The 27,981-nt window shown below is 44.5% G+C and overlaps 1 protein-coding gene across 13 annotated transcripts in view; it reads right to left on the bottom strand.

Annotated features, from left to right (window-relative positions):
• The window catches only part of SPTAN1 (spectrin alpha, non-erythrocytic 1), an 85,646-nt gene extending 61,243 nt beyond the window's left edge, over positions 1 to 24,403 (bottom strand). For 12 of the 13 annotated variants that reach the window (XM_074395408.1, XM_074395412.1, XM_074395415.1 and 9 more), the window contains exons 1-10: positions 24,301 to 24,397; positions 21,596 to 21,646; positions 11,316 to 11,555; positions 9,542 to 9,667; positions 4,318 to 4,462; positions 3,791 to 3,933; positions 1,545 to 1,678; positions 1,229 to 1,373; positions 997 to 1,151; positions 254 to 389 (exon numbers count right to left, since the gene is read on the bottom strand). In XM_074395408.1, coding sequence (XP_074251509.1) covers positions 254 to 389; positions 997 to 1,151; positions 1,229 to 1,373; positions 1,545 to 1,678; positions 3,791 to 3,933; positions 4,318 to 4,462; positions 9,542 to 9,667; positions 11,316 to 11,555; positions 21,596 to 21,628 — 1,257 coding nt within the window. In that variant the 5' untranslated portion in view covers positions 21,629 to 21,646; positions 24,301 to 24,397. Of the gene's footprint in view, positions 1 to 253; positions 390 to 996; positions 1,152 to 1,228; positions 1,374 to 1,544; positions 1,679 to 3,790; positions 3,934 to 4,317; positions 4,463 to 9,541; positions 9,668 to 11,315; positions 11,556 to 21,595; positions 21,647 to 24,300 lie in introns of all 13 variants that reach the window. The other variant, XM_074395410.1, reaches the window with a different exon arrangement.
• Between the last annotated feature and the right edge of the window lie 3,578 nt (positions 24,404 to 27,981).

Here is a 27,981-nt window from a genome sequence, read left to right as displayed (position 1 = left end):
CAAAAGATCATTCCATCTGTGCACTAGATAAATCATTCCAAATATTCAGTTTTTATTTAATGCCTTTTAACAAAGTTTTATAGTTTTTGCTACAAATGTCTTTTTTTTTTTGAGATGGACTCTCACTCTGTCGCCTAGGCTGGAGTGCAGTGGTTTGATCTTGGCTCACTGGAACTTCTGCTGCCTGGGTTCAAGCTATACTGATGCATTATAAACTAAAATCGTCACTTCTGGAACATGCTAGAGCTATTACCTTGTGCTCTTGGTGTCTATCTAACAGGGCTTCAGCCCCGGCCACATCATTGGCGAGCTCATCTGCATTGATGAGGGCTTTCATCTCAGTCACCCAGCTGGTGAGGTCACGGAAGTCAGCAAGGAAACGTTGGAGCCTAGGGAAAACCAGAGGAAGTCATTATGTTTCCAACAGAGGTTCAAGTGTAGAAAATGGCCTCCCTAAAGCTCTGAATTCTATGTTCTCAAATGTCTAACAAACTATACAAACTCTAATTCTGAGAAATATGAAATTCTCCCAATCTAGACTGTGAAGGAAAGCAAGAGAAGGCTGAAATCAACCCTTTAAAACAGGTTCTATCCATCACCATAATAAGCCCCAATACTGTCCCACATTTTCAACTTCCTTGTTATTCCCAGGTTCAACACTTGGTTAGTAAGAAGCATTCTTTTCCTTTCCAATCCTGGTTTTAATAAGGTATTTCATGTGATACTTAAATACTTAAGGGGATGTTTCCATTCTATAAGTCATAATGCAGTGATGCAGAACAGAAGAATTTATTAAGTTGTAAATACTATACATACACTATACACAATACAGTTGTCAGTCTCCAAAGAGAGAGACCATAGTTAAGAAGTGGTTTGCATTTGTAGGTGATACCTGACACTTTCATAGAACATAGAACAAACCCTTAACTCTGCTATTCCTGCTTCTCTAAAAAGAAGTCAAATAATACTGGTTAAGACCAGGGGGATTATTTGCACCTGTATGAATCATTGAGCCGTGCGTGTCTCTCTGCTGCCAAGGTGCGGATCTGCTCCCAGTTTGTAATCAGTTCCTCTCGCTTCACTTGAATCTGAGTTGCACTCAGAGGGTGGGACTGTTGCAGGCGGTCAGCCTCAGCACACAGGGCTTTGACCTATAAGTGAACTCCATCAGAACTTTCTCCCGACCCTTGGTAACTTATTTACAGAATGAGCTGCTTATAAAACCCACCTTGTCCTCTAAAGCAGCAAGATCTCTCTCCAGACCTTCGTGCTTCCGAAGCAGAGCTTGAACACTTGCCAGGTCTCGGCCAAAATCGTCAGAGGCCATTAACTGCTCCTTTTCCTTAATCCAACTGATAGTCTCATCCACATCCCTACAGAACAAAGGCACCAGTTAATTTACAGCAATGACAACTCTCTAGAAGTAGGAACACCCCATGGGACCAAGGCCTAGTCAGCCCTGGCAGCTCACCAGCACATGCCCTGTGCTTCATAACACCCCTCCACGTTGAGGCCCATTCCCAAAGCCCACTCTGGCTTGACACCTGTTAAAGCGCTGAACTTCAGCTGCTCCAAAGAGCTTTCCCTGCCTCTGCAGAGCCAGGCCCTTCAGCCGCTGCCAGGCGGCATTTACTTCATCCTGCTTAGTCTTGATCAGTTCCTCCTCAGGGTGCTGCTCCTAAACAAGGAAGAAAAGAGACTGGATTTGTACACAACTTCTGGTTCCTCCAACTAGTTATCCTGGGGTTGGTTCCTTGAAGTACCTTAGCAAATCACCGTTCTGAAGAGAATCACAACACAAGAAATACTGGTCTACATGATACAAAGTGAACTATAACTCCAAAGAGTTTCTATTTCTTGTGTAAAAAGGGGAGATCCATTCTCTATCTTTTGGAGTAGTGTGGTTATTGTATATTGTATAAAGTGGTTATGTGCAAAGTGCCAAAAACCTTTATGCTAATAAATACTTTGGCCGCAACTTTGTAGTAGCTTTATCAATGTACTCATCTATGCTAACCGGTTGAAAATTTGGTATGTCAGATATTCATGAGGCTGTTAAGCGTTCTTGCATAAACATAATTTTCAGTGCTCAAGAGTTTGTTCCGGGCTTTAGACTGAAGACATTTCTTTTTTTCTTTTTTCAGACAGGGTCTTGCCATGTTGCCCAGGCTGGTCTCAAGTGACTGCCTTATCAGCTTGGGTCTGAGTAGAATAGCTGAGTCTGCCAGCACGTGCCACTGCATCCAGCCTAGGAACATTTCTTTATAAGTATCCTTCACCTGGCCGGGCGCGGTGGCTCAAGCCTGCAATCCCAGCACTTTAGGAGGCTGAGGCAGGTGGATCACGAGGCCAAGAGATCAAGACCATCCTGGGCAACATGGTGAAACCCCATCTCTACTAAAAATATAAAAAAATTAGTTGGGCATGGTGGCACGTGCCTGTAATCCCAGCTACTCAGGAGGCTGAGGCAGGAGAATTGCCTGAACCCAGGAGGCGGAGGCTGCGGTGAGCCGAGATCACGCCATTGCACTCCAGCCTGGGTAACAAGAGTGAAGCTCCGTCTCAAAAAAAAAAAAAAAAAAAAAAAAGTATCCTTCACCACCAACCACATTTTGGTGTTTTTAGTTAAAAATATGATGTAAAATAAGCCGGGCGCGGTGGCTCAAGCCTGTAATCCCAGCACTTTGGGAGGCCGAGGCGGGTGGATCACAAGGTCAAGAGATCGAGACCATCCTGGTCAACACAGTGAAACCCCGTCTCTACTAAAAATACAAAAAAAATAGCTGGGCATGGTGGTGCGTGCCTGTAATCCCAGCTACTCAGGAGGCTGAGGCAGGAGAATTGCCTGAACCCAGGAGGCGGAGGTTGCGGTGAGCCGAGATCGCGCCATTGCACTCCAGCCTGGGTAACAAGAGCGAAACTCCGTTTCAAAAAAAAAAAAAAAAAAATGATGTAAAATAATAAAGTGAAGCATTTCAGGGTTCTTGAATCCATTTGGGGTTCCACGGGTTTGGCCCAACTACTCTTCTCAAGTTCAACCATGGGAAAACTTAGGGTTTGGAAAGGTAACACATCTGTCAGTGGAAGGGTGAGATACTTCTGAGGAACGCCAGCTATTCTTTCTCTTAATCACTGACCAGATAAAGGAAACAAGTACCAGCCTCTAAGAAGACTTATACATTTAAAATTTGAACCCCCCCAAATCAAATTTCCCTAAAAGTAAAAACTCTCTGGTTCCTAGTACTTGATGTCTTTGGAACCCTTCGGATTTGGTAGTGGAAGCAGCTTACAGAACTGTACATGTGGGCACTGGGAAAGGGTTGTTATTCCCTCTTAATGGGCTCCAGCGCCAGAGTGGAGAGTCTATTCATATCAAGGTTCTCCCCGGCTCCCAAGGGAACCCAGGGAAGCTTCAAATCAAAAAGGAAGGCAAGGGCCTTATGGCATTGGTGGATGTCTGCCAATACTAACAGCATTCACCACCCCACCCTCGTCTGAGAAACCCTGAGATCCAGCTTCAGCAGCCCAATAAAAGCTTTACCCAGCCCTACCCAAAAGTGGGTGGAAGAAACAGATCAAATGAACTCTGCCCTTTCTGCCCAAGGTAACATGTTAAAAAGCATTTTCCAATTTAGGAGTAATCAGTATTGTGCCTTACATCTAAACAAAACCCTTAGACATGTTTACAAAAACTTGCTCACTCAGAAATTAGGGTACCAATCAAAATTTTCTCCTGAATATACTAAAAAGTTAACATAATAATATTGTGAGAAACACATTTGCTCTTTACCTGAATGAGTTTGGCAGCAAACTGGTTCACTTCATTAACTCTTTCTTCATGAGCAGCCATATCTGTTTGAAACTCTTCAAATTTCTTCTGTAAAACCTCTACATGCTCCAGATCCTGGCCCAGCTCTTCAGAAGTAACAATTGCTTCCTATTCAGGGACCATGAGAGAGCCAGAGTGACCAACCAACATTTGTTAACAATGGCTTCCAGAAACAGGAAACAGACCCATTAGGGATGGAGCCATGTTAGCTTTAATGAATACGGTTCACTAAGTGGTTTGTGATTTTAGTTCCTCCCATAGAAAGTTAAGAGGTTTGGCTCACAGCATTTCTGTCTCAGCAACTCCAGGCTTCAGAGTTGTATACAGAATAGCAAACACCTAGAGAGTGGCTGGAGAGACAGCAATCCCACTTCCACCCTTTCACTTAAAATGGCCATATCTGAACTAACACTGGTTCTCGCTACAGATCACTGAGGAGTCTCTTCCCTTTCTTTGAGTAAAGCTTAGCAAACCTTCCTTCCCGAAACATGCCTTGTCATTGATCCAGTCCATCACGTCCTCACATTCTCGTAAATACTGCACCAACTTCTGGGCCTGCAGCAGTTTGATTCCTTTCTCTCGCATCTTCTCCAAAAGTAATTCCCACTGGCGGTGTAGCTCCATCAAACGAGTCTGAAAGTTTCAAATCACATTTTACACCAGATCACAACTGGCTCTGTGGGATCTGGCTCTTCCACAGAGTTCAAACAAGTTAGAGACCTTATGGAGCTCTGAATAAAAATATTTTAAAAAGATAATTCCTAAGCGGAGAGGAAATAGTAAATTTAATCGGGAACACGGAAAAGTTCACAGTTCACAGTGGTTTAGTGGTTTTCTTTCTTTCTTTTTTTTTTTTTTGGAGACAAGAGTCTCGTACTGTCACCCAGGCTGCCAGGCTGTAGTACAGTGGCACAATCTCAGCTCCCTGTAATCTCCGCCCCCTGGGTTCAAGCAATTCTCCTGCATCAGCCTCCCAAGTAGCTGGGATGACAGTCGTGCGCCACCACACCCAACTAAATTTTTTTTTTATTTTTAGTAGAGACAGGGTTTCACCATGTTGGCCAGGATGGTCTCGAGCTCCTGACCTTGTGATCCACCCACCTCAGCCCCCCAAAGTGCTGGGATTACAGGCGTGAGCTACTGCACCCAGCCTTAGTGGTTTTCAAGTTACAAAATCACTGGCCTTTCACAGGTAGATTTACTTTAGTTTACATCAGGAAAATCATTATTATATATATTATTAATAATTATATCTTTATATTTCATTTATTTATAATTATATTTATGACATTTATCTTTTATAGTTATATATTTTAGTATTATAAATAGGTACATGATTGATACTATTAATTATTGTTAAATTATTAGAGAATTCCCAATCCAGAAGACTACTGAGGAAGGAATTAATGTATAAACTGAACTAAAATTACTGAAGGATGTATTCCAAATTCATGGAGAGAAAGGGAAAAAAAACAAAAGGTCCTATAGGCATCATCAATGTAAAGATTATAAGGCACAACAGGAAAATCTTGGTCTAAAAGTAGAAAAGGGCTGGGTGGTGGCTCACGCCTGTATTCCCAGCACTTTGGAAGGCAGGGGCAGGTGAACCACAAGGTCAGGAGTCCAAGACCAGCCTGGCCAGCATGGTGAAACCCCTGTCACTACTAAAAATACAAAAATTAGCTGGGCGTGGTGGCACACACCTATAATCCCAGCTGCTCAGGAGGCTGAGGCAGGGGAGTTGCTTGAACCCAGGAGGCAGAGGCTGCAGTGAGCAGAGATCCTGCTACTGCACTCCAGCTCTGAACAACAGAGCAAGACTCCAACTCGAGGAAAAAAAAAAAAAAAAAAAAAAGTAGAAAAGATGGAGTCCTGAAAAGTTAGCAGCTATCAAAAAGGATCCCTAATATAAAAAATTTTGGACCTTCTATGAAAAGACAGTTTGTGGTACATCTCGAGTGAGCTTTACTTCACCCAAGTGGCAGCCATAGGGTCAAACATAATCACTTCCCAGCATCTTTAGGTTCTCGTAACACAGGCCCGGTAAGGACTTAACAAGAGTTGGAGGAAACTGATAATCAATTCAAGCTTAGATGATGCATTCTGGTATGCCAATCCAATCTCAATGCCTTGATTATGCCTACCCAAGATACTGGGAGTTTCTGTACAACACTGATAGAAGAAAACAAACAAAAAGATTTAAACACTAACAGAAAAGAAGTCTGGGATCCACCCATGATTGAGATCCATGCCTAGCAAAATAAAAACTTGAAAACCAGGAGACAGTCAACATGGGTGGATTATCTTAGAAGCAAGTGTAGATGTTTTATTGGAAAGGAGAAAGCAGCAGACGAATACATGCTCACACAATTCACTTTCACTACTGTTGATAAAACTGACCCCACACTGAGAAGAAAGTGAAAGGCACTCCAAAGCAAGGGGCAGAAGGCAATCAACAGCAAGTCAATACTCCACCTACTCGGATGTGGGACCCGATGTGGGTGGCGGTGACTATGGGGCGCCACGCTGTCCGGTATGGTGTGAAAGTCTAAACCAGTGACAGACAGGTTATCCAGGACACAGATATGCCCTCACACGCCACCCACTTTCCTCTGCTACCACCACCTGTCAAACTAAGGTACTGAGTTAGGGGACCAAACAAATGACCAAGCCAAGATCACCATAGGAACTATGAGCATGAAAGTAAATATTAAATAAAAGCTCCTGCTCAAATTAAAAACGAGGCCACAGAAGACTAGAGAAAATCCTCTCACATTCAAGTCAATTGTCCATCTCACATATTTCATTTTTACCCCCTCAAGGAAAGAACTAGGGCAAGGCCTGTTCCAGTACTGGAACCATTTCCTATTGCTGATATTGTAAATACTGCAGGTTAGAGAGTGCAGCTTCACAGGCTTACTATATTTGAGAGTGTGAGTGGGCAAGGAGGCAGATGCACTTCATAAATACATGGAAAGCTGACGGGGTCAAGAAGCCTGGTTCTGACTCAGGTGGATTTCTCAACAGGGACATAAGCAAGCAACAGGAGCCTTCAGAGAAGCAGATGGTGAAAACATTAAGTAAAGAAGATAGGAAGGAAGTACAGGTAGGAAAAATAAAGCAAACGGATTGGGTGCAGTGGCTCACACCTGTAATCCCAGCACTTTGGGAGGCTGAGGCAGGCAGATTGCTTGAGCTCAGGAGTTCAAGACCAGCCTGGGCAACATGGCAAGACCCCGGTCTCTACTAAAAATACAAAAAAATAGCCAAGTGGGGTGGTGTGTTCCTGTGATCCCAGCTACTCGGGAGGCTGAGGTGGGTGAATCACTTGAGCCTGGGGGTGGAGACTGCAGCTAGCCTAGATTGTGCCACTGATTCCAGCCTTGGTGTCAGAGCAAGACTCTGTCTCAAAAAAAAAAAAAAAAAAAAAAAAAAAAAAAAAATTAAAACAAATAGTTGTGACTGGAGAAAGAAGGGGATAAATTCCAGTTCAGTCATCTATCAACTGTACGACTTTTGACAAGTTAATCAAACTCTTTGAGCCTCAGTTTCTACTCTTCTGCAATAGGGAAATTATGGCCACTTTGCAAATTTATTGTGAAGATTAGAGATTAGCAAAGTATCTGGACATAAATATTAATACCTATTCAACAAACTATATTTAATAGGTTTTGGTTTTATTTATTTTTTAGATGGATTTCAGCTCTTGTTACCCAAGCTGGAGTGCAATGGCGTAATCTCAGCTCACTGCAACCTCTGCCTCCTGGGTTCAAGAGATTCTCCTGCCTCAGCCTTCCAGGTAGCTGGGATTACAGGTGTGTGCCACCATGCCTGGCTAATTTTTTATATTTTTAGTAGATATGGGGTTTCATCATGTTAGCCAGGCTGGTCTTGAACTCTTGACCTCAGATGATCTGCCCACCTCAACCCTGTAAAGTGCTGGGATTACAGGCATGAGACACTGTGCCTAACTTTTTTTTTTTTTTTTTTTTTGAGACAGTCTTGCTCTGTTGCCTAAGCTGGAATAGTACAATCATGGCTCACTGCAGCTTTGTCCTCCCAGGCTCAAGTGATCCTCCTACCTCAGCCTCCCCAGGAGCTGAGACTACAGTTGTGCACCACCACACCCCGCTAATTTTTAATTTTTTGGTAGAGACTAGGTCTCACTATGTTGCCCAGGCTGGTTTTGAACTCCTGAGCTCAAGTGATCCTCCTGCCTTGGCCTTGGCTTCCCAAAGTTCTGGGATTACAGGTGTGAGCCACCATGCTTGGCCAGTTAACAATATTGGTAATGTTGCTTTAATAAGCCGCCTAAACAGGGCAGAGGGTACTAATTGACATGAATAAAGTCAGCTTTGGGTCCTCCTCCTTTCCTCCTTAATTACTGAAGCCAAACACTTGATCAATGTCTAATGTTCTCCATGGTAAGCTGGTTACATATACTACTACAGAGCTGTCTCATTCACTGTGGGAAAACAACTTCTATCAAGGAAATAATAAAGTATGCTGATTTCATTTACTATAAGACTATGACTGTATATAAAATAGTGGGAAGATGGCCAGATAAATATCTGTATTTAATTGCAGACAAATATTACACTGCCTGAATGGGTTAAATGTTATTAGTCACATGACATCTGGAATTCACTTTTATTTCCTATTTACAATCATTATTAGTAATAGTTAATAATTATTCATCATACATGTTAGGGCCAATTGCAAGTCCTTAATATGAGACTGCAGAGTATTGCCAAGCAAACGTGAGAAAACAAACATTTATTGTTGAAAATGACTAGACTGGATCCTCAGTGAATGAAACCTCCACACAATTCAGGCAAGAGTTGGGGACAAAACAGTTCTAGCTGGGGCTTAAGGGTGCGGCTTTCATTTAAATCTTCAGGACTGCTTTGACAAGTGAAGAACTAGACAAGGCTGGGCCTCAATGAAATGTGGCTTTGGATGACAAAGAAACAAAGAGAACACACAGCTAGACACGATGTAAATCAAAGATAGACAAGTGCATCCAGTTATAAGAAACTCAATGTGCACACTTCACTGTCAAGAGGTTTGTTTTCCCTTAATATCTTGGTACTAGAAATGTGAAACAAAGCAGAGAAAGATCAATTACTACCTCAGCTCCAATAAACTGGCACTAAAATAAGCAGACTGAAGAGTTCAAGGACTCCTGCCTCAAAGTCAGTCCCAGCTCCATGGTCATTGACCAACAAGTGCCATAAATCATTCCTAAGAGCTGAAGCATCATTTGACGGGCTTGCTGCCTAGACCTCAGTAAACCCCTCCCAGGGCAAGCCAAGATTCCAGACAGCAAGCTTTCCCACAGATAACCTTCTTCATAGCGTCTGTGGTTGTTTCTATTTATCTTTGCTAAATTCGCCAATTTCATTAATAGGCTCTCCCATCTCATTGCCATTTATAAATGTTAGAGTTAATTTACAGTTTTCTTTAAAGTATAATCACATTCTAATTCATTCTACAAAAGGGGTATTAATTTCCTCACTGAGTAAACAAATACTTGCTTACATTCATGCTAAGTCATATTACAAAGGCAGGATTGGGTAACCTTTTTAGGAGACTTCATAAATTTAAGCTAGAAAAGTCTATCTTTTGGGGAACCCAAACTGACATGTATGCATGAATCTATAATCCTCCACCCAGATGAAGCCATCCATACCATGAGCCATTCATACTCACCCGTATGGTTTCAGATGCAAAATGCCCTTCTGAGATCATCAGGTTTCCAGTTTCATCCAGCTTAACAATGGCTCCTGAGTTGGCCTGCACTTCAGCTTCAAAGGCTTGATGCTTCTGAAGCTTTCCCTGTTGGTGGACCTTGAAGTGAGCCTCAGATGCAACCACACAGCATCAGCATTTTGTCCTTTGTCCCCTGTCCCCCATATTCCTCCCCTCCTCAATCCTGCTCCCTCTAGTTAGGGACACATCACTTGGTACCTTGCCCATTCTCTACCTGCCCAACTCCTCAAATACTCTGACTGCATTTTTCCTGGCCTTCTGAAAGCCTGGCTAATGAGGGCCATCAATGGTCCTCACTCACTGTTGAGGACTAACATTGTCAATGGAAGATGCTACAAAATATCCTATTAATAATTTTTTTTGGGGGGGGCTATCAGAAAATTAGCCTTTATGTGAACATCCAGTCCCTTCTAGAAATACAGAGCCATACTAACAGTTTTCTTAGCACTCAGTGCTTACTCTTGAAAAATCCATCCATATTTACTCACACGAGCCTTACTTTCACTTGCTTCAGAGGCCAGACTCTTTGACCCTGCCCACACTCCATTTCTCAATACTGCTTTTTCATCAAATACTAAGATGGGAAAGGGCCTGCCAGGCAGGGATTGTACCTAAAAGCAGGTACATTCTTCATTCACTTCTTAGGTTACTGTAGTAAATTTTTTCTAGTTAAAAAACCATGGACCCAACTACTGTTCCATTTGGTATCAAAATAATTTTCTTTAAAAATCTTTCACCAAAATTAATGAGAAGACAGACTTTCCCTTTTTAAAAAATTTTTTGGGACAGAGTCTCACTCTGTCACCCAGGCTGGAGTGGAGTGGCATCTGACCTTGGCTTACTGCAACCTCCGCCTCCCAGGTTCAAGCAAGTCTCCTGCTTCACCTCCTGAGGAGCTGGAACTATAGGCACCCACCACCATGCCCAGCTAATTTTTGTATCTTTAGTAGAGACGGGGTTTCACCGTATTGGTCAGGCTGGTCTTGAATCCCTGACCTCGTGATCCACCTTCCTTGGCCTCCCAAAGTGCTGGGATTATAGACATGAGCCACTGAGCCCGGCAAGGCTTTACCGTTTTATAAAAAAATTTTGGCCAGGTGCAGTGGCTCACACCTGTAATCCCAGCGCTTTGGGAGGGCAAGACAGATGGATCACCTGAGGTTAGGAGTTCAAGACCAGCCTGGTCAACATGGCGAAACCCCATCTCTACTAAAAATACAAAAATTAGCTGGGCATGGTGGCGGGCGCCTATAATCCCAGCTACTCAGGAGGCTGAGGCTGCAGAATCACTTGAACCTGGGAGGAGGAGGTTACAGTGAGCTGACATCATGACATTGCACTCCAGCCTGGGTGACAAAAGTGAAATCCTGTCTCAAAAAAACAAAAGCAAAAGCAAAACAAAACAAAAACCTCATTCTGAAAGATTAACCCAGAACTTCCCTGAAAAATGTTTAAAGATCACCAGTGGTATCAAAGCAGAGGTTTGAAAACCATCAGTTTAAAGCATCCAGAAAAGATAATTAATGCCTGTAAGATTCCACACTCACCCTCACTAATACAATAAGGGAAAACATTGAGTTTGTCCTTCCTCATTATATTCTTTTTGCTGTCCAATCTCTCAAGGTCATAATTAAGTAAATTTCCTTGTCTGATTTTTGGGTAAGAACATTTGGGCTCCTGAATTTTGGAAGCAATCCCAAGAGATCAGACATACCTGCAAGTTGGTTGGGTCTTTATAATTATCATCAGATGCAATCTGAAGTTTTTCCTGAATCCATTTCTCCAGCTCTTCAGCATCTCTTTGAAAGAACTGGAATCGATAGGAATCTTCCAGCTTCTGACGCCTAAGGGTTGAGAGCTCCTTGAAGCGGTGGTATCGGTCTAAGACCTGCTGCCGCCTCTCCTGGATGTCCTCTGCTGTTTCCAGCACTTTGACCCCACTTGGGTCCATTTTCTGAAAAGACAGAATGCCCTGAGATAAGTCCCCAAAGGCACCAAAATAGATTAAAAGCAATTAGCCTCTCTAAAGGAAAGAAAGAATTATCAGATAAACCCAGCAGACAAATGAATTGAGAAGACAGCCCCTTCTTAAGAACAATGAAGCCCAGATCCTATTCCTTTACTGAAAATGTTCCCCTGCAACACCTACCTACATAGGGCCCTCATAAGATGCCTAACTCACATGGCAAGGAAACCAAGTGAAAACTATGAATGGGAGAACTATGGCTTATACTATCAATTCTAGTATAAACCATAGTTCATACTAGTATAAATTAATTCTAGCATAAACCATAGTTTACATCTAGTATAAAGGCTTCAAGGACTCAGAGAAAACAGCAGCTACTGTGGTATTCAAAGAATTATTGATAAATCCATTCAGAAGTCCTTTCAGGCAGGGAGTGTGGTGGCTCATGCCTGTAATCCCAACACTTTGGGAGGCTGAAGTGGCAGACTGCTTGAGACTCCAGGAGTTCAAGACCAGCCTGGGCAACAAGGTGAAATACTGTCTCTACTAAAATACAAAAAAATAGCTGGGCATGGTGACGTGTGCCTGTGGTATGAGCTACTCAGGAGGCTAAGGCAAGAAGATAACTTAAGCCTGGGAATTTGAGGCTGCAGTGAGCCATCATTGCACTAGAGCACTCTGGCCTGGGTTACAAAACAAAACAAAAACCTAAAACAAAGAATATGCCACTTTAGGCCAGGTGCAGTGGCTCATGCCTATAATCTCAGCACTTTGGGAAGCCGAGGTGGGTGGATCATGAGGTCAGGAGTTTGAGACCAGCCTCACCAACATGGTGAAACTTCATCTCTACAAAAATACAAAAATTATTGGGCATAGTGGTGCGTGCCTGTAATCCCAGCTACTCAGGAGGCTGAGGCAGGAGAATCACTTGAACTTGGGAGGCAGAGATTGCAGTGAGCCGAGATCACACCACTGCACTCCACCCTGACCAACAGAAACTCCGTCTCTAAAAAAAATTGGCCATTCACGGTGGCTCACGCCTGTAATCCCAGCACTTTGGGAGGCCGAGGTGGATGGATCACCTGAGGTTGGGAGTTCAAGACCAGACTGATCAACATGGAGGAACCCCATCTCAACTAAAAATAGAAAATCAGTTGAGCATGGTGGCACAAGCCTGTAGTCCCAGCTACTCGAGAGGCTGAGGCAGGAGAATCACTTGAACCCGGGAGGTGGAGGTTGCAGTGAGCCGATATTGCACCATTGCACTCCAGCCTGGGCAACAAGAGCAAAACTCTGTCTCAAAGAAAAAAAAAAGAATATGCCATTTTATCCTCTAACTAATTAAGGAACACAGAAGGAAACAGGTATACATTAATGCCAAAAAGCTTCTAAATTTGTCAGTAGCATGTGACCTTGCACTAGCCACGTTCCCACTTCATGCCTCAATTTCTGAGAGTGACTAAAAATGTCAGGAAAAATGACATAGTCTCAAGTCTCTTCACACTTTACAATTACAGTCTATAGAGAGGTTTTCGGGTTCAGTAAGGAAGCAGACCAGATAAGCCTGCTGGTCCCTTCCAGCTATTGTTCTACAATGTATAAAAGGTATAAAATTGTGTTACCCTGGAAACATCTGGGAGTTCTTTCCTTTATCCTGTCGCCTAATCCAAGGCAGAAAAGGTTGTGTAGGCTAAGGGTTAGGAATGAAACCTGTCAAGAGTGCTACCCCATATCCACCTGGCAGGTAAACAGCAGGAGATGGCTGAGGTTAGTTTCTAGCTAGTGCTCCAGCTCTGTAGGGATTCAAGCAGTTCTCAGTGGTGGTGGGAAGGCACTGTTTGCGCCTGATCAGCTTTGAAGACTGCTTTTCTAAAAGACTGTCTTCCCGGAAAAGTGTAGATGAGGTGTTTTTAGCATATCACCATTCTTTTGAAATTATTCTCCACATATCAACCATGTATTTTTGTTGTATTATTGTTTTTCCACAGTCCAAAGTTTTTATACTATAAAAAGAAACATTCTTTGCCATGCCACTCCAAACCCTTTATGGCTCCCTTCTGGCAGAGGAAAGAACCCACCTCTTGAGCAGGATCTTCACAACATGGCCCAACATGCCTGCCTAGTATCATCTCTCACCCATGCCTCCTATCCTCTTGGGGGATAGAAATATTCTTTCTGCTCCAAAATACGTAATTTCCTTGAAAACTCCAAGCCATGTGCACATGCTTCCTTTGTCTAGAATGTCCTATGACTCTTCTCTGCTTGGATAGTGCCTATTTACTTTTATCTCAACACCCAGCTGAAATGAGTAAACTGCAGGATCCTGACTCTTTACTAAACTGTACCCAATGTTCCTTCCTTCCCTCCTTCTCAGATGTAATAACACTTCTCTTTAGATTTGCAAAGCACTTGTACATACATCCTAAGGCATGATTACACTGAGCAACCTAATCTTTGTATCCCTGATATTTATTCATTTATTTTGAGACAGGGCCTTGCTTTGCTGCCCAGGCTATAGTGCAATCACGGCTCACTGTAACCTCAATCTCCCAGGTTCAAATGATCCTTCCACCTCAGCCTCCCAAGTAGCTGGGATTATGGGTGCAAACCATCACGACTGGCTAATTTTTAAATTTTTTTGTAAAGACAGGGTTTTACTATGTTGCCTAGGCTGGTCTTGAACTCCTGGGCTCAAATGATCTTTCCACCTTGGCCTTCCAAAGTGCTAAGATTACAGGGGTAAGCCACCATGTCTGGCTCTGCATCCCTGATTTCTAGCATACAGAGGTCATTAAGAAATGTTGGTTGAACAGGCTAATTGCCATGGTTCACATCTGCAATCCCGGCACTTTGGCAGGCTGAGGTGGGCAGATTGCTTGAGGCCAGGGGTTCAAGAACAGCCTAGGTAACGTGGCAAAACCATGGCTCTAAAAAAAAAAAAAATTAGCCAGGAGTGGTGGCATGCACCTGTAGTTGTACTACTGCACTCCAGCCTGTGTGATGAAATGAGACCCTCCAGCCTGTGTGATGAAATGAGACCCTATCTCAAAAAAAAAAAAAAAAAAAATGTTGGTTGAATAGTTGAATAAGTGATCAAGTTGATGCTGAGTGTTGCAGCTGCTATGCAGCAGACCTAAATTCATTTGTAAGGGTTAGGGAGAGAGCTCCACAATGAATCTTTCTGTTCCCATATTGCAAAATTGGAATTCTATCCAGGTAAGCGCTAGACTCATGGCAAGAATGGCAAATAAAGAATGTGCTGACTAAAGCTACACAACTAGGTATTAACCTAATGACTAAACCTGAATTAGTCACATGGTAGTATACTCTGAGAAAGTGGCTGCCTTTTTTTTTTTTTGGCAGCGTCTCATTCTGTTGCCCAGGCTGGAGTGACAATGGTAAAATCTCGGCTCACTGCAATCTTGCTTCCTGGGCTCCAGCGATCCTCCTGCCTCAGCCTCCTGAGTAGCCACAACTACAGGTGGATGCCACCACGCCTGGGTAATTTTTACATTTTTTGTACAGATGTGGTTTCACCATGTTGCACAGGCTAGTCTCAAACTTCTGGATTCAAGTGATCCACCCGCCTTGGCCTCCCAAAGTGCTGGGATTACAGGCATAAGCCACTGCACCGGCTTATTTTCTATTCTTAAAACAGACATAAGTCCTTAAAACCAAAAACTGGGGGTGACTGTGGAAGGTTGATGTCTGCTCAGAGCAGTTTCTATAATAGTATTTAATGAAAACTGGCCGTTCTAGTTTACACTGCTGCCCTAAGTCTATCAGCCTGCTTTGGGGAAGGCTGATTTCTGATGAGGATCCTGACAAGGATCACTATCACCACCAGCCACACTGACTAGAAGTTAAACCTAACTTCACTCAGTCACCTTCCAGTTGTTTCCTCCGGCCCTATCTCACATCAAACTCCCTCACAAATTCCAATTACAGGGCCTGGACAGGGTCCACTGCAAAGCTCAAGAAGTTCCCTTTGCCAGGAGTACACTCTTTTTTCCCACTCTCAACCCCACCATTTAATATCATACAGATCTAAGTCCAAAGCATATGCCTCGTCCTCTATGAGGTCCTTCTGAATCAGATGTCTCCACTCCCTGACCACCATTATCATTCATCTTACAACACTGCCACATTCTGCCATGAAATTATTTTGTTCTCCCTACCATACTGATAAGCTCTTTAAGGAACTATAAAGAACACCATATTTTACTTTTACTCTCTGGGCACAGAACTCAGAACTTGGCACATATTATAGGTTCAGTTATATTCAGAGCTTGCTAATCAGGAGACAGGTAATCTAGCAAGCAAGTTGCAGAGCCCAGGGTGACCTGGGATCCTCTGGTTCCCAGAATGGCACATTAGAACCAGTGATTTTTTTTTTTTTTTTTTTTTGAGATGGTGTTGCCAGGCTGGAGTGCAATGGCACAATCTCAGCTCACTGTGACCTCTGCCTCCTGGGTTCAAGCGATTCTCCTGCCTCAGCCTCCCGAGTAGCTGGGATTACAGACATGTGCCACCGTACCTGGTCAGGCTGTAGTACAAGGCTTGATCTTGGCTCACTGCAAACTAGCCCTTTGGCTCAAGCAATTCTCCTGCCTCAGCCTCCTGAGTAGCTGGGAATACAGGCATGTGCCACCACACCCAGCTAATTTTTGTATTTTTAGTAGAATAGAGTTTCATCATGTTGGCCAGGCTGGCCTCAAACTCCTGACCTTAGGTGATCCGCCTGCCGTGGCCTCCCGAAGTATTGGGATTACAGGTTTGAGCCACTGTGACTGCCTCACTGTTTTTTCACTCCAAAGTGGGTATGTGAAAAGTAACTAATAAAGAGGGAGTAAAGACTGAGTGCGGTGGCTCACATTTGTAATCCCAGCATTTTGGGAGGCCAAGGTAGGCAGATCACCTGAGGTCAGTTCAAGACCAGCCTGGCCAACATGGTGAAACACCATCTCTACAAAAATACAAAAATTAGCCGGGCGTGGTGGTGGGTGCCTGTAATCCCAGCTATCGGGAGGCTGACGTAGGAGAACTGCTTGAACTCAGGAGGCAGAGCATTTTGGAGGCTGAAGTGGGTGGAATGCCTGAGCTCAGTTTGACACCAACCTGGGAAACACAGTGAAATCCCATCTCTACTAAAATGCAAAAAATTAGCGGGGCATGGTGGCATGCACCTGTAATCTCAGTTATTGGGGAGGCTGAGGCTGGAGAATTGCTAGAATCCGGGAGGCAGACGTTGCAGTGAGCCAAGATCACGCCACTCCAGCCTGGGTGACAGAGCAAGACTCTCTCTCTTAAAAAAAAAGGGTAGCCGGGCGCGGTGGCTCAAGCCTGTAATCCCAGCACTTTGGGAGGCCGAGGCGGGTGGATCACGAGGTCGAGAGATCAAGACCATCCTGGTCAACATGGTGAAACCCCGTCTCTACTAAAGTGCAAAAAATTAGCTGGGCATGGTGGCACGTGCCTGTAATCCCAGCTACTCAGGAGGCTGAGGCAGGAGAATTGCCTGAGCCCAGGAGGCGGAGGTTGCGGTGAGCCGAGATCGCGCCATTGCACTCCAGCCTGGGTAACAAGGGCGAAACTCCGTCTCAAAAAAAAAAAAAAAAGGGTGAAGTGGATGTAGTAATCATTTTTTAAAAATCAAAATTATTTAAGATTGAGTCTTAGTAAACAATTAGGGTTAGAATCATTTATTTATATAATTCCTTTGTTCTCAACCCTCAGGAAACAAGATAGGGCCAGGCGTGGTGGCTCACGGCTGTAATTCCAGCACTTTGGCAGGGCAAAGTGAGTGGATCACAAGGTCAAGAGATCGAGACCATCCTGACCAACACGGTGAAACCCTGTCTCAACTAAAATACAAAAATTAGTTGAGTGTGGTGGCGCACGCCTGTGGTGCCAGCTACTTGGTAGGCTGAGGCAGGAGAATTGCTTGAATACGGGAGGTAGAGGTTGCAGTGAGCCAAGATCACGCCATTGCACTCCAGCCTGGCGCGTGATGGAGACTCTGTCTCCAAAAAAAAAAAAAGATAGAAATTATGCATCTAATTTGTTTGCTTACAAAATTTTCTTGTAGAGAAATTTTCCAAGGAAGGTCTAGTTACACATGGAACAATGACACTGCATACAAACTCCTGAAAGAGATGGAAGTCTCCAGGATTCAACTGTGTGGTGCTGTTCTGCGTCTTATCACAGGACTCACTGCATTTCTAAAATCCTTTAGCTGCTACAGAAATTAAGAAATTACATTTGGGAGCAGCCCTTGATGCTGAGAAAAAAATCTCCATCATAATATTGCAAAGGTTCTACCTGAGCAAGTCCCCCTGCTCTGTCCCAGCTTGCTGATTTGATCCTACCAATCCAGAGAGACAGTTCAGCAAGGCCCTGCTGAAATTAACCAACCTAAAAGGCTCTCTTTGTCACCCCAGTGAAGTAGAACGAGTCAATTCTATACCAAGTGGTTTGGTCAGGCAATAATGGACTTTTCTTTCCTGCAGTAGATCAGCTGACAGTAGGTGGGAGGTCTGCCAAGCCACAACTGGCTGTCCCTGAGGAGCTGGGCATCTGAAAGTCACCAATGTGCTCCCACTGCAGTCAGCATTCAGAATTTTCATTTGTGCTATCATAGGAGACACCACAAAAGATTAGAGGTTAATAAGAATTTAAGGGGGTGGGGCCTCTTACCCTGATAGGGAGTTGTCTCTCGTTTACCTATATGAGTTCCAGTTTCTTTCTGTTTCTAAAAGGGTCCTTTCTGTAGACTATATTAAACACAGGAAAATTCTCATAAGTATCAGTAAGAATTCCTGCCATCCAAAGGTGCTACAACCTCTCACCGGAAATGGTCAAGAGAGTTACTGAAATGTCAACTCTGCCTGGGTGCGCCACATTCCTTCTATGACTGAGGCTGCATCCTGCCAGCACCCCGCCCCTCCTGCCCCTCCCCTGGCCATATGCAGCAGGCTGATAAGGCCAACTTCACAGAGAATGTTCCAGGCTGTTCCCAGCCATATGGGATAAACGCCTTTCGAGAGTGCGAGAAAGGAAAAATCTGGGAAATGTGCCATTAAAAAACAAACTCCAATCTTACCAGCCTATCTATCCTACTAACTGTCTAAAAACCACAGTGGAGACGACTTCCTAGGAAAGCAATCAACTGACTGCTTATCTCAAAGGAACCGACTGTCTCTGATTTTGCCAATCAAGTCTGTTCACATGGAGACTCAAGGAAGGGAATGAAGTGCTAAGTATATTTTCTGTATGTTTAAGGACAACTTCCCATTTAAGGTAACATAAAAAAAAAGGTACATATAAAATAAAATAAAATAGAATAAGATAAAGAAAAAATAAAGAAAAAGAAAAGAAAGGAAAAAAGTACATATTTGGAAAATATTAGAGAAGACTGAAGACGTAGGCTATTTATAAATGCTGCAATGCAGCAGTCAAACGTTAGCTGCATCATTCAGCAAGTACTTCGAATTGATCTCGGGGGATAAAACAGGAATTACAACTATGTCCTCTATTGTAATAAATAAAATGAATAAAATGAACTTGTCAGCATTCTTACAATACTGCCAGATCTCTGGGAAGAAAAGTGGGGTCTAAAGATATGAACCCTGGCTAGAAATTTCTAATTTAATCCAAAGCTATACCATGCTTCAGAATGATCCCTGATACCAAACACAAACTTATACACATTATCCACTGAAAATGGATTCCTACTAAAGAGACTAGACACGAATATCTTTGTCTTCTTGATAAAGGCCAAGAGACAGCTGTTTGAGGCAGTTCTTGGTATCTAGGGAATTTTTAAATGCCTTAACCTAATTTATAGAAGTTATATGCTCCACTGTACAAGGGGATATAGTTATCTTTGTGAAGCAGGAAGAGGCAGTAGGTGGGAATCACACTGTGTTAAGCAACACAAAAGACTGCAGATAAAAACATTTTCAAAGCAAAGGTCAAACGCTCAGGACTCTGTAAGCTTGGCACCTGCAGTGAGTGGTTTAGGATACCCTTGCACAGATCTTGGACAGTAGAAGAATTCAGCAATCAGTTTCTCTACAGAATCCCAAAAGAGAGAAAAAATTATAGTGAAGCTGAAAGGAGTCTCAACTAAAAACAAAGCATTGGGATTGCCATTCTTTCAGCAAGCTGAATTTATTGGATCTAAGGGGCATCTGCAATACTACAAATGAATTCTGATTTTTCGGGCAGGACACCAGACCTACTGTTTTGCAAGAAAGGGATCTTTAGGGACTAAGAGGATGAAAGGATCATTTGGCTCTATGGAAAAATTCATAACCATCACCGAAAGCAAAAGGTCACAGAAACCATTCATCAGTTGTTTTTGTAGCTTAGTCAGAACCCAAATGTGCAGAACCAACAATATCTTTTTTCCATGGCTTAGGATGCCAGCCTAGTACCAAATTTTAGATTTGCAAAGCAAGAGAACTATGTCTATGGATGTGGAAGGGCTTCCCTAAGAAGAAACCAAAGAATTCATTAGCACCCATAAAATTGTATACCAGTTGATTCTCAGGTCGAACAAGATTAACTCAAAACCAGCTTAGCTGCAGATTTTAGTGGCAGATTTGATGATAAGCAGAGAGGTCAATAATACATAAAGGATAACTGAATGCCATAAATAAAAACAACAAATATTTTTGCTTAAACCACGTTCCAACCAGGATTGTGGATCAGCATGTCAGCCTTCAAACTGATTAATTCATTTCAACTTGTTAGCGCAATTCTGCAGAGGTAAGCAGGGACTTAGCTTTAAGAAAGCAACAGATTCATACTGCATTGCATCAAAATCCAGATATGCAGAGCAATATTGAGAAAACTTACTTCTGAATGCTTCCCAAATACTATCTTGCTGCTACTTACCTTTTAACCTGCAAAATTCAGATGAGAAGTATTTAAGTGCCTTATTGTTACTATGACTCAAAACAGGAAAAGGTTATAATGTGGCCCATTTTTATAAACCTCATAAATAACTCATCTGATTTATAAAAGGGCCTGCCTTGGATTTATCACCTATAATCACTAGAAATTTCCAATGTTTATATTTCTTATTTTTGGATATCAAGATGCCAATTTTTTTTTTCTTTTTGAAAAAGCTCCGATTTAGAAAACAAAAACTGTACACAAATAAAACATATAAAGAGAGCATGTTTGTTTTGCTTTGTTTTTAGACGGAGTCTCACACTGTCACCCAGGCTGGAGTGCAATGGCGAGATCTCGGCTCACTGCAACCTCTGCCTCCCAGTTTCAAGCGATTTTCCTGCCTCAGCTTCCCAAGCAGCAGGGATTACAGGCAACTGCTACTATGCCCGGCTAATATTTTATATTTTTTGTAGAGATGAGGTTTCACTATGTTGGCCAGACTAGTCTCAAACTCCTGACCTCGTGATCCGCCCACCTCGGCCTCCCAAAGTGCTGGGATTACAGGCATGAGCCACCACACCCGGCCTGAGAGCTATTTTTGCTTTAAACATGAAAAGGTAAGCTGTATTTTATCATACAAATTGTGGCGGAAGAAGTCAATGGAACAGGAAACAAACCCAAGTTTACAGTATTTGTCAAATTTAAAAAATACAATTTTTACTATGTATTTTCAGATTATTTTTTCCAAATATCTAGGATAATCTGTTTAGTCCCTTGGTTCTTAAAAACCAAGTAGTAACCAATAAAAAGTCAGCAAACACTACATGCAAGCACCAGGAAGGTGATAAGAAATCAATATATTCATGCCTTAAAGAGAAAGAGAGGGAGGTAAAAAAAGGGAAGGCTTTGAAAATTTTAGAGTAAATTTATTAACACTTCTGATAATTTAACATCAAAAAACTCCCAAACAAATCCTAACCAATTTGTTTAACAGAAACATCATGCAGGCAGGTTTTTTTGTTCCCCCTTTTCTTTTGATCATTCAACCTCTTGGACACAAATATGCCTTCACTGCAAGCCAGGCAAAACCAAAAAGGCAACCCGTTTTCTGCATGCTGGTCAAATACCTGGACTCTGCGTTTACGAAACGATGACAACATGATGGAGGAATGTGGAGTCTAAAGAGGGAGGGGGAAGAGCAAGATAACAAGGTTCTAAGGGCAAACAGAACAAAATCATGAAGAAAACAGCTATTTCAAAATATGAATACAGGTTAAAAATCCAATTTCAGGTATTTTCTCAATGTTTTCTCTCTGACATTCTGTGTAGTGTCTAAATCCCACAAGGGATTTAAAATGTGGAAAGAGAACCAAGGTTACTAGGTCTTGGCAGTTACTGCCTAGATATGGCGGCCCTGGCCAAGTCACACTCGCTTTTGGGCCTCAATTTCCCCGCTTGTCAAAGTAATAACACTAAATATACTTTTGCAAACTAAATATGCCCTCCTCCTGAGGATCCCAGGAGATGATTCCTCAATCCCCTTCTATTCAGCAATAAAAGAACAATTTCATGAAATTATCACAAGGCAGAACTCAAGCCACAAAGATGTGACTTGGGCCTAGTTTATCAGTACACTTACTTTACAAAATACTATTTCCTGTTCAAAACTGGTACAAGAGGAATATGCAAAAAAGGTGGAAGAGAGGTGATGGTTCACAGCACAGCTGCTTCAGTCAACTGGCCCCAAGTGATCAGCTATGCAGTCCTCCTCCGCATTCCTGGAGTCTGCAGTTGCCACTAGGGCGTTGCATTCTTCTACTGTACGCCCAAAGCTGATATGCTGCAACAGACCTGAGTGCGTAACTAGTGGGGTCCTTGCGTAGGCCACGGAGGACTGATTACAAAAGCAGGCCAGCCTTGGATCCACTGTCCATTCTTAGCATAGGTTCAGCAGTGACAGGACATGGGGCACTATTCCTGAGATCCACTTTTCAGGATCTACAGTTGACTCCACCCCAACCTGGGACGAAGGCCGGTAAGAAAAAGTAGAAAAAATTCTAACCCAGGGAACCAAAAGACATACTTAAAACAGCTCTCCCCATGTCTACCTCTTCATCAGATTGCTTGACAGACTTACACTGTAAGCTGCGACATATCAAATTTCTCTAATTATTAGATTACTACAAAACACACTGCCAAGACCAAAGCATGTCAGAGAATCAGTTACTAGGCTGATCGTTTGCAGTAAGAACTGCTTCACACTTATCCAGGATGGAGCAAATCCTCCCTTCAAGTCTCTCCATCTAGGTCCCTGGATAACAGTTAACACACTTTGAGGGTTCCTTTGAGTAATTATTGGCCCACTTACTTAAAAAGGCTTATTGTTAATTTCCTGCACAGAGGCCCTTACTGCAGCACTTTTTTCCCCCCTGCAGCACATATTAAACTTTGACTTCAATTTGACCTTTCAAATCTACGACATTGGCTGCAGTGAAAGGGAAAATAAATGACTAGTTAAGGAGTCGGAACCTTGGCTCAATGGCTTCATACAGCTGAGTGTTCCTGCTGCTATTTCCAAGATTTTCTGTTTCCTGGCTCCAAGACACCCCCACCCTTCCATCTTTGATTCTGTTTTACTTAAGGCCAATTGCTATGACGACGCAATTTCTCAACGCATTATGAAAATACTTCATATGGCCTCTCTCCTGTTCTTCCTGAACAGCCATGATGGTAAGTTTTTCTAAAATAACATGAGGAAGACAGAACAAAGGGCTTAAATATTTTAGGATCTATTATATGAAAGATATCTGATTAGATGTTGGAACAGTTCAAGCATCATCTCAACCCAGCTTTCTGAGCTATTCAGGCTTTTCATTTAAAACATATTCAACTATTAAACTTAACAGGGCGCTTATTTAAAATATGTTTTACTCAGTACATGAGATTTTTGAAAGCGATGTTCTTTGAGAAGCACCTAATCAAATTCTCAGGGACAGCTTTCAAACAAAAGACTGTTCTATCATTCAACACCGTTATGGTGGAATTTTTGACACAGTTATCTCGACTCGAAAGACCCAGTCCCAGGAAACACACACACACACACAAACAAGAACTCTAAGCTATTAAGTTATTTGATTTGAGCCTCATACCATGCAAGCACCGCATCTACCCATTCTTTACAAGCAAATCACCACTGGGGAGGAAAAAAAATGTTTATTACAAGGAAAGAAAAGGAGACGGCCAGTCTCAGACCCTTCTGCCTTCAGAGAGACGGCCGAGATTCGCCATGCAGAATGAAATTAAGGTCAAGAGCCGTTTACGCTATGCTCCGGCTCCCCGGCTCTTCCTCTCTCCAGTGCTGGCCGGCATTGCTGGTGCGATTCGGGAGAACGAGCTGCAGAAGTCGCTCCCCGCCGAGGGAAGGAACCGGGGGCGGTGCAGGGAGCGTTCCGCGGGCAGGCGGGTGGCGAAGATCCCGACGAGGGAGCCCCCACCCACCTGCCGCAGCCGCATGGGGCAGGGCAGGGCCGCAGCCGGGCTTGGGGGTGGCGGGGAGGGACCCGGCGGCCTCGCGCACCCTCCCCCCGGTCAGTGACATTCCAGCGGCTGCGCCGAGCCTCGGCCCCGCTGTTCCCTCGCAGCCCACGCGCCACAAAAGCCGCGGCGGAGGCTCTTCAGGCTCCTCAGCCGAATGGAGGCAGCACAGCGGCCCGCCCGTCTCACCTGTCCCAGGCGCCGGCCCCGCCCCGCATTAGGGGCTGCCCGACTCCCGCCCGGGGTCGACTGCCCGGGGCCCTGCTCCCTCCCGGAGCTCCCTGGCTGCCCCTCTCACCGGCTCTCGGGGGGTGAGGGGCGTGGGTGCGTCGGGCCGAGGGGTGCTGAGGAATCAAGGAGCCTCCACGGCCTCCGCTCCGCGCCGTTCCCTCCGCAGCGGGTAGTGGCGGCGGCGCACGCGCCCCGCCTCTTTTATAAGCGGCCACGCGCGCTCCCGCGGCGGGCGGGCGCGAGCGCTGGGGGAAGCGTCCGGGCGCTGCGCGAGGCGTTGGGGAGCGCGCCGGCAGAGCGAGTGGGGCGGGGCTCTCGCCTGCTCGCCGGCCGACCGCCCATCGGAAAGGGCCGAACGATCCCGGAAGGAGCCGAAGCGGCGATGCAGGGGAAGAGGTGAGCAAGGGGCGGGCCGCGGGAGGATGGGGAAATGGGGCGCGCGCAAGGGGTGGTGGGGTGGTGGTGCAGTGAGATCACTGCCTCCGCCCTGGCCGGTAGAGACGCTCCCGCAGCACCTCCCTCCCTGCCGCTTTCGTTCCCCCCACCCCCGAACCGCCCGCCCTGCGGACAATCGTCTGCACCGCACCCCTCCGCCCTGGGAGCTCTTCCAGGACTGCAGAGAAGGGCGGGGCGGGAGCATCGCTGCAGTCTAGCTGGGGATGCTGCGCGCCCCGGCCGGAAAAACGCCCAGTCCCAAAGGGTGAGATCACCAGAGTGTGCGTCTCTTCTTCCTGCTCCCGAGTAAGGGGCTGGCGTTGGGGACCCAAGTCAGCCTACTTCGGCGGGGGCTGGGGTCAAGAAGATGCGGATGATTTGGGGCCCCGGGTTTGAGGAGGTGGTGAGAGGAAAAGGCCAAATCCGGATCAGAAAAAAAAAAAATAAAGTCGACTAAATTTGGGGCATAAAGCTGCCATTCTGGGATTTGGAGAGTTAATAATTTCTTACGTTCTTGGAGATTATGGGGGAAGGAAACGGCAGCGACAAAATAATAATTTCTTATATTCCTGCAGCAAAAGCTTTCACACAGGTCGCCAGTTGAATAGGATCCTATTTCATCAACAAGACATTAGGTTCTTTCTGCCACAGTTAATTTCCTCGTGTACTAGGCACTATGCTAAATATTTCGTGTTACCTTTTTATTTATTTTATTTTATTTTTTTAGATTGAGTTTCGCTCTTGTTACCCAGGCTGGAGTGCAATGGCGGGATCTCGGCTCACCGCAACCTCCGCCTCCTGGGTTCAGGCAATTCTCCTGCCTCAGCCTCCTGAGTAGCTGGGATTACAGGCACGCACCACCATGCCCAGCTAATTTTTTTGTATTTTTAGTAGAGACGGGGTTTCACCATGTTGACCGGGATGGTCTCGATCTCTCGACCTCGTGATCCACCCGCCTCGGCCTCCCAAAGTGCTGGGATTACAGGCTTGAGCCACCGTGCCCGGTCTACCTTTTTATTTCTTAATCTTTGCAATAATTTTATGAGATGCTTTCCCATTTTACAAATAGGCAGTCTTATTTAGTGCTCATGTAGGCTAAGTCTCTTAGCCCAGGTCAGGCAGCTAGCAATTAGAAGAGCTAGGGTTTACATCTAAGCAGTCAGAACCTTCCCTTTTAAATCGTAGGTGTATTGCCTTCAAGCAGGAAAGCGAGGCATTTTGATGCGCGTGGCTGCTGACAGAGAAAAATGAGATTCTCAGAATTTCTGATCCTTAAAGTCCTAGCAGTTTAAGGGCCTGGCTCCAAACTCTGTAGCCAGATACTCTGCATTAGGAAACCCTTTCCCTTTCCCCATTCCGGTGACAGCTGGGCCGCAGCCACTGAGACTAACACCCAGATCATTCCTGTGCAGTCAGGCCGACGGGGAGCTCTGCAGCTCAGGAAGGTTTCAGCCTCCTGGTTACCAAGCAGCCCTCCTCTTTAAATAAATATAAAGGCATCGGGCGGGCACGGAAGCAGAACCTCAGCCCAGACCTGGCCCTGATCTTGCTGGTCCTCTGCAGTTTGGCTTCTTTCCCTATGCCTGGGACCTGCAATATGGTTCCTAAACTGCCCTGGCTGTAGCCATGACACTGAGGAAAAATTTCTCTACCCACTCACTCCATTGGAGTGGTGAGAAAAGGAGTGGCCACACCCCAGAAGCTGCTTTAGAGAATCTGTGTAGGAAAAACGTAGGAGCTGAGAGGCAGTTTCTGCAATCTTCTATGTAGAGAAAACAGGGCTAGGCAACTCCTCCCTGGGGTGTGCATATCTGGTAACAGCTGACGGTATCTGTGGCCTCTTCTACAGCAGGTTGCAGTAAAATGTTTAATCAGATATTCAGCTCTGGATACAAAATGGCTAACAGAATTGTAGCTCCCTAAAATTTCCAAGACCTTCTGTTCCAGTAAAGAATGCATCTTGGGGCTGGGGGGCAGGAGCTATTAAAAAGGGAGGGTTTTTCTGTTAAATCACCCTGGCCCCACAGTGAAATGGGGGATTTTCTGCTTTTGCTGGATGCAAAACAAATTGGAAACCTAAGAGAGAGCTCTGTATTGATAGAGAAACTAAAATCTTATGTTGATCCTTTGTCTGATCTGAGACATGGCCAAGAAACAGTAACCCCAGCCCTCTCTACCTCCCACTCACTCACCCTGCCTGCTCTGCACTTGGCACTTGAAATGAGCCATTTAAAAAGCCATTCTTCACTGTTCTGTTGTCTGCCTACCTCACCTCCCACCAATTTCACCATATGCCTAACACCCTAGTAGATGTGGAAAGCTGGGGGGGAAAAACAACCAAAAAAGCACAGGACAGTGTACTGGCTTTGTAACCAACCAACTCCACGTTCTCAGTCACACCTCTCCTAGCCTCCTAAAAAGCAAAGGGTTCGACTGAATTCTCAACTCCTTTTTCTAGTTTCAGCAGTCCTCAGAAGGTTTGATATGTACCCAAAGCTTAAGCCTCTAGATAGTCCCAGTACTTTTTCAGGTGTTGAAAAGGTCAACTGTTGGGAAACACACTAATTGTAGTGATGTGTCCACGTGTTCTGGCCAGGGAAAGTCACTTGCTCCCTCTCCCTGGCAGAGAGCCCTTCCTCTACCCTCCTCTCCACAGCCCATCCCACCTCCTGCAAAGATAACAGGCAAACACTTCCACTATTTTTCCTCCCTAGAAGGGAATTGATGGGGAAGTCATGCTAGCAAATGGACTGCACTTCCCATGTGACATTCTGCAGTGTCATAGCTGGCAAGAAATAACAGATCTTCAAAACAAAGTGCCTGGATGAATCTTGAAGGCATTATGCTAAGTGAAATAAGCCAGACACATAAGGATGAATATTGTATGATAATTCCACTTATGTGAGATACCTAAAATTGATTCATAGACACAGAAAAAACAGTTGTTACCAGGGGCTGAGGGGAGGAAGGAATGGGTTATTGTTTAGTGAGTACAGTTTCCATCTGGGATGGTGAAACAGAGTTCTGGAGAGGACGGTGGTGATGGTTGCATAACACTGTGATTGTACATAATGCCACAAAATGCCACTGTGATTGTACACTTAACAATGGTTAGGTTAGGCATGGTGGCTGACTCCTGTAATTCCAGCACTTTGGGAGACCAAGGTGGGCAGATCACCTGCAGTTGGGAGTTCGAGACCAGCCTGACCAACATGGTGAAACCCCGTCTCTACTAAAAACACAAAATTAGCCAGGCGTGATGGCACATGCCAGTAATCCCAGCTACCCAGGAGACTGAGGCAGGAGAATGGCT

Source organism: Saimiri boliviensis, chromosome 2 (genome assembly GCF_048565385.1).
Source record: "Saimiri boliviensis isolate mSaiBol1 chromosome 2, mSaiBol1.pri, whole genome shotgun sequence".
Classification (NCBI taxonomy): Eukaryota; Metazoa; Chordata; class Mammalia; order Primates; family Cebidae; genus Saimiri; species Saimiri boliviensis.
The sequence above is the reverse complement of the archived record's forward strand: the minus strand, read 5'-3'. Positions and strand labels throughout refer to the sequence as shown.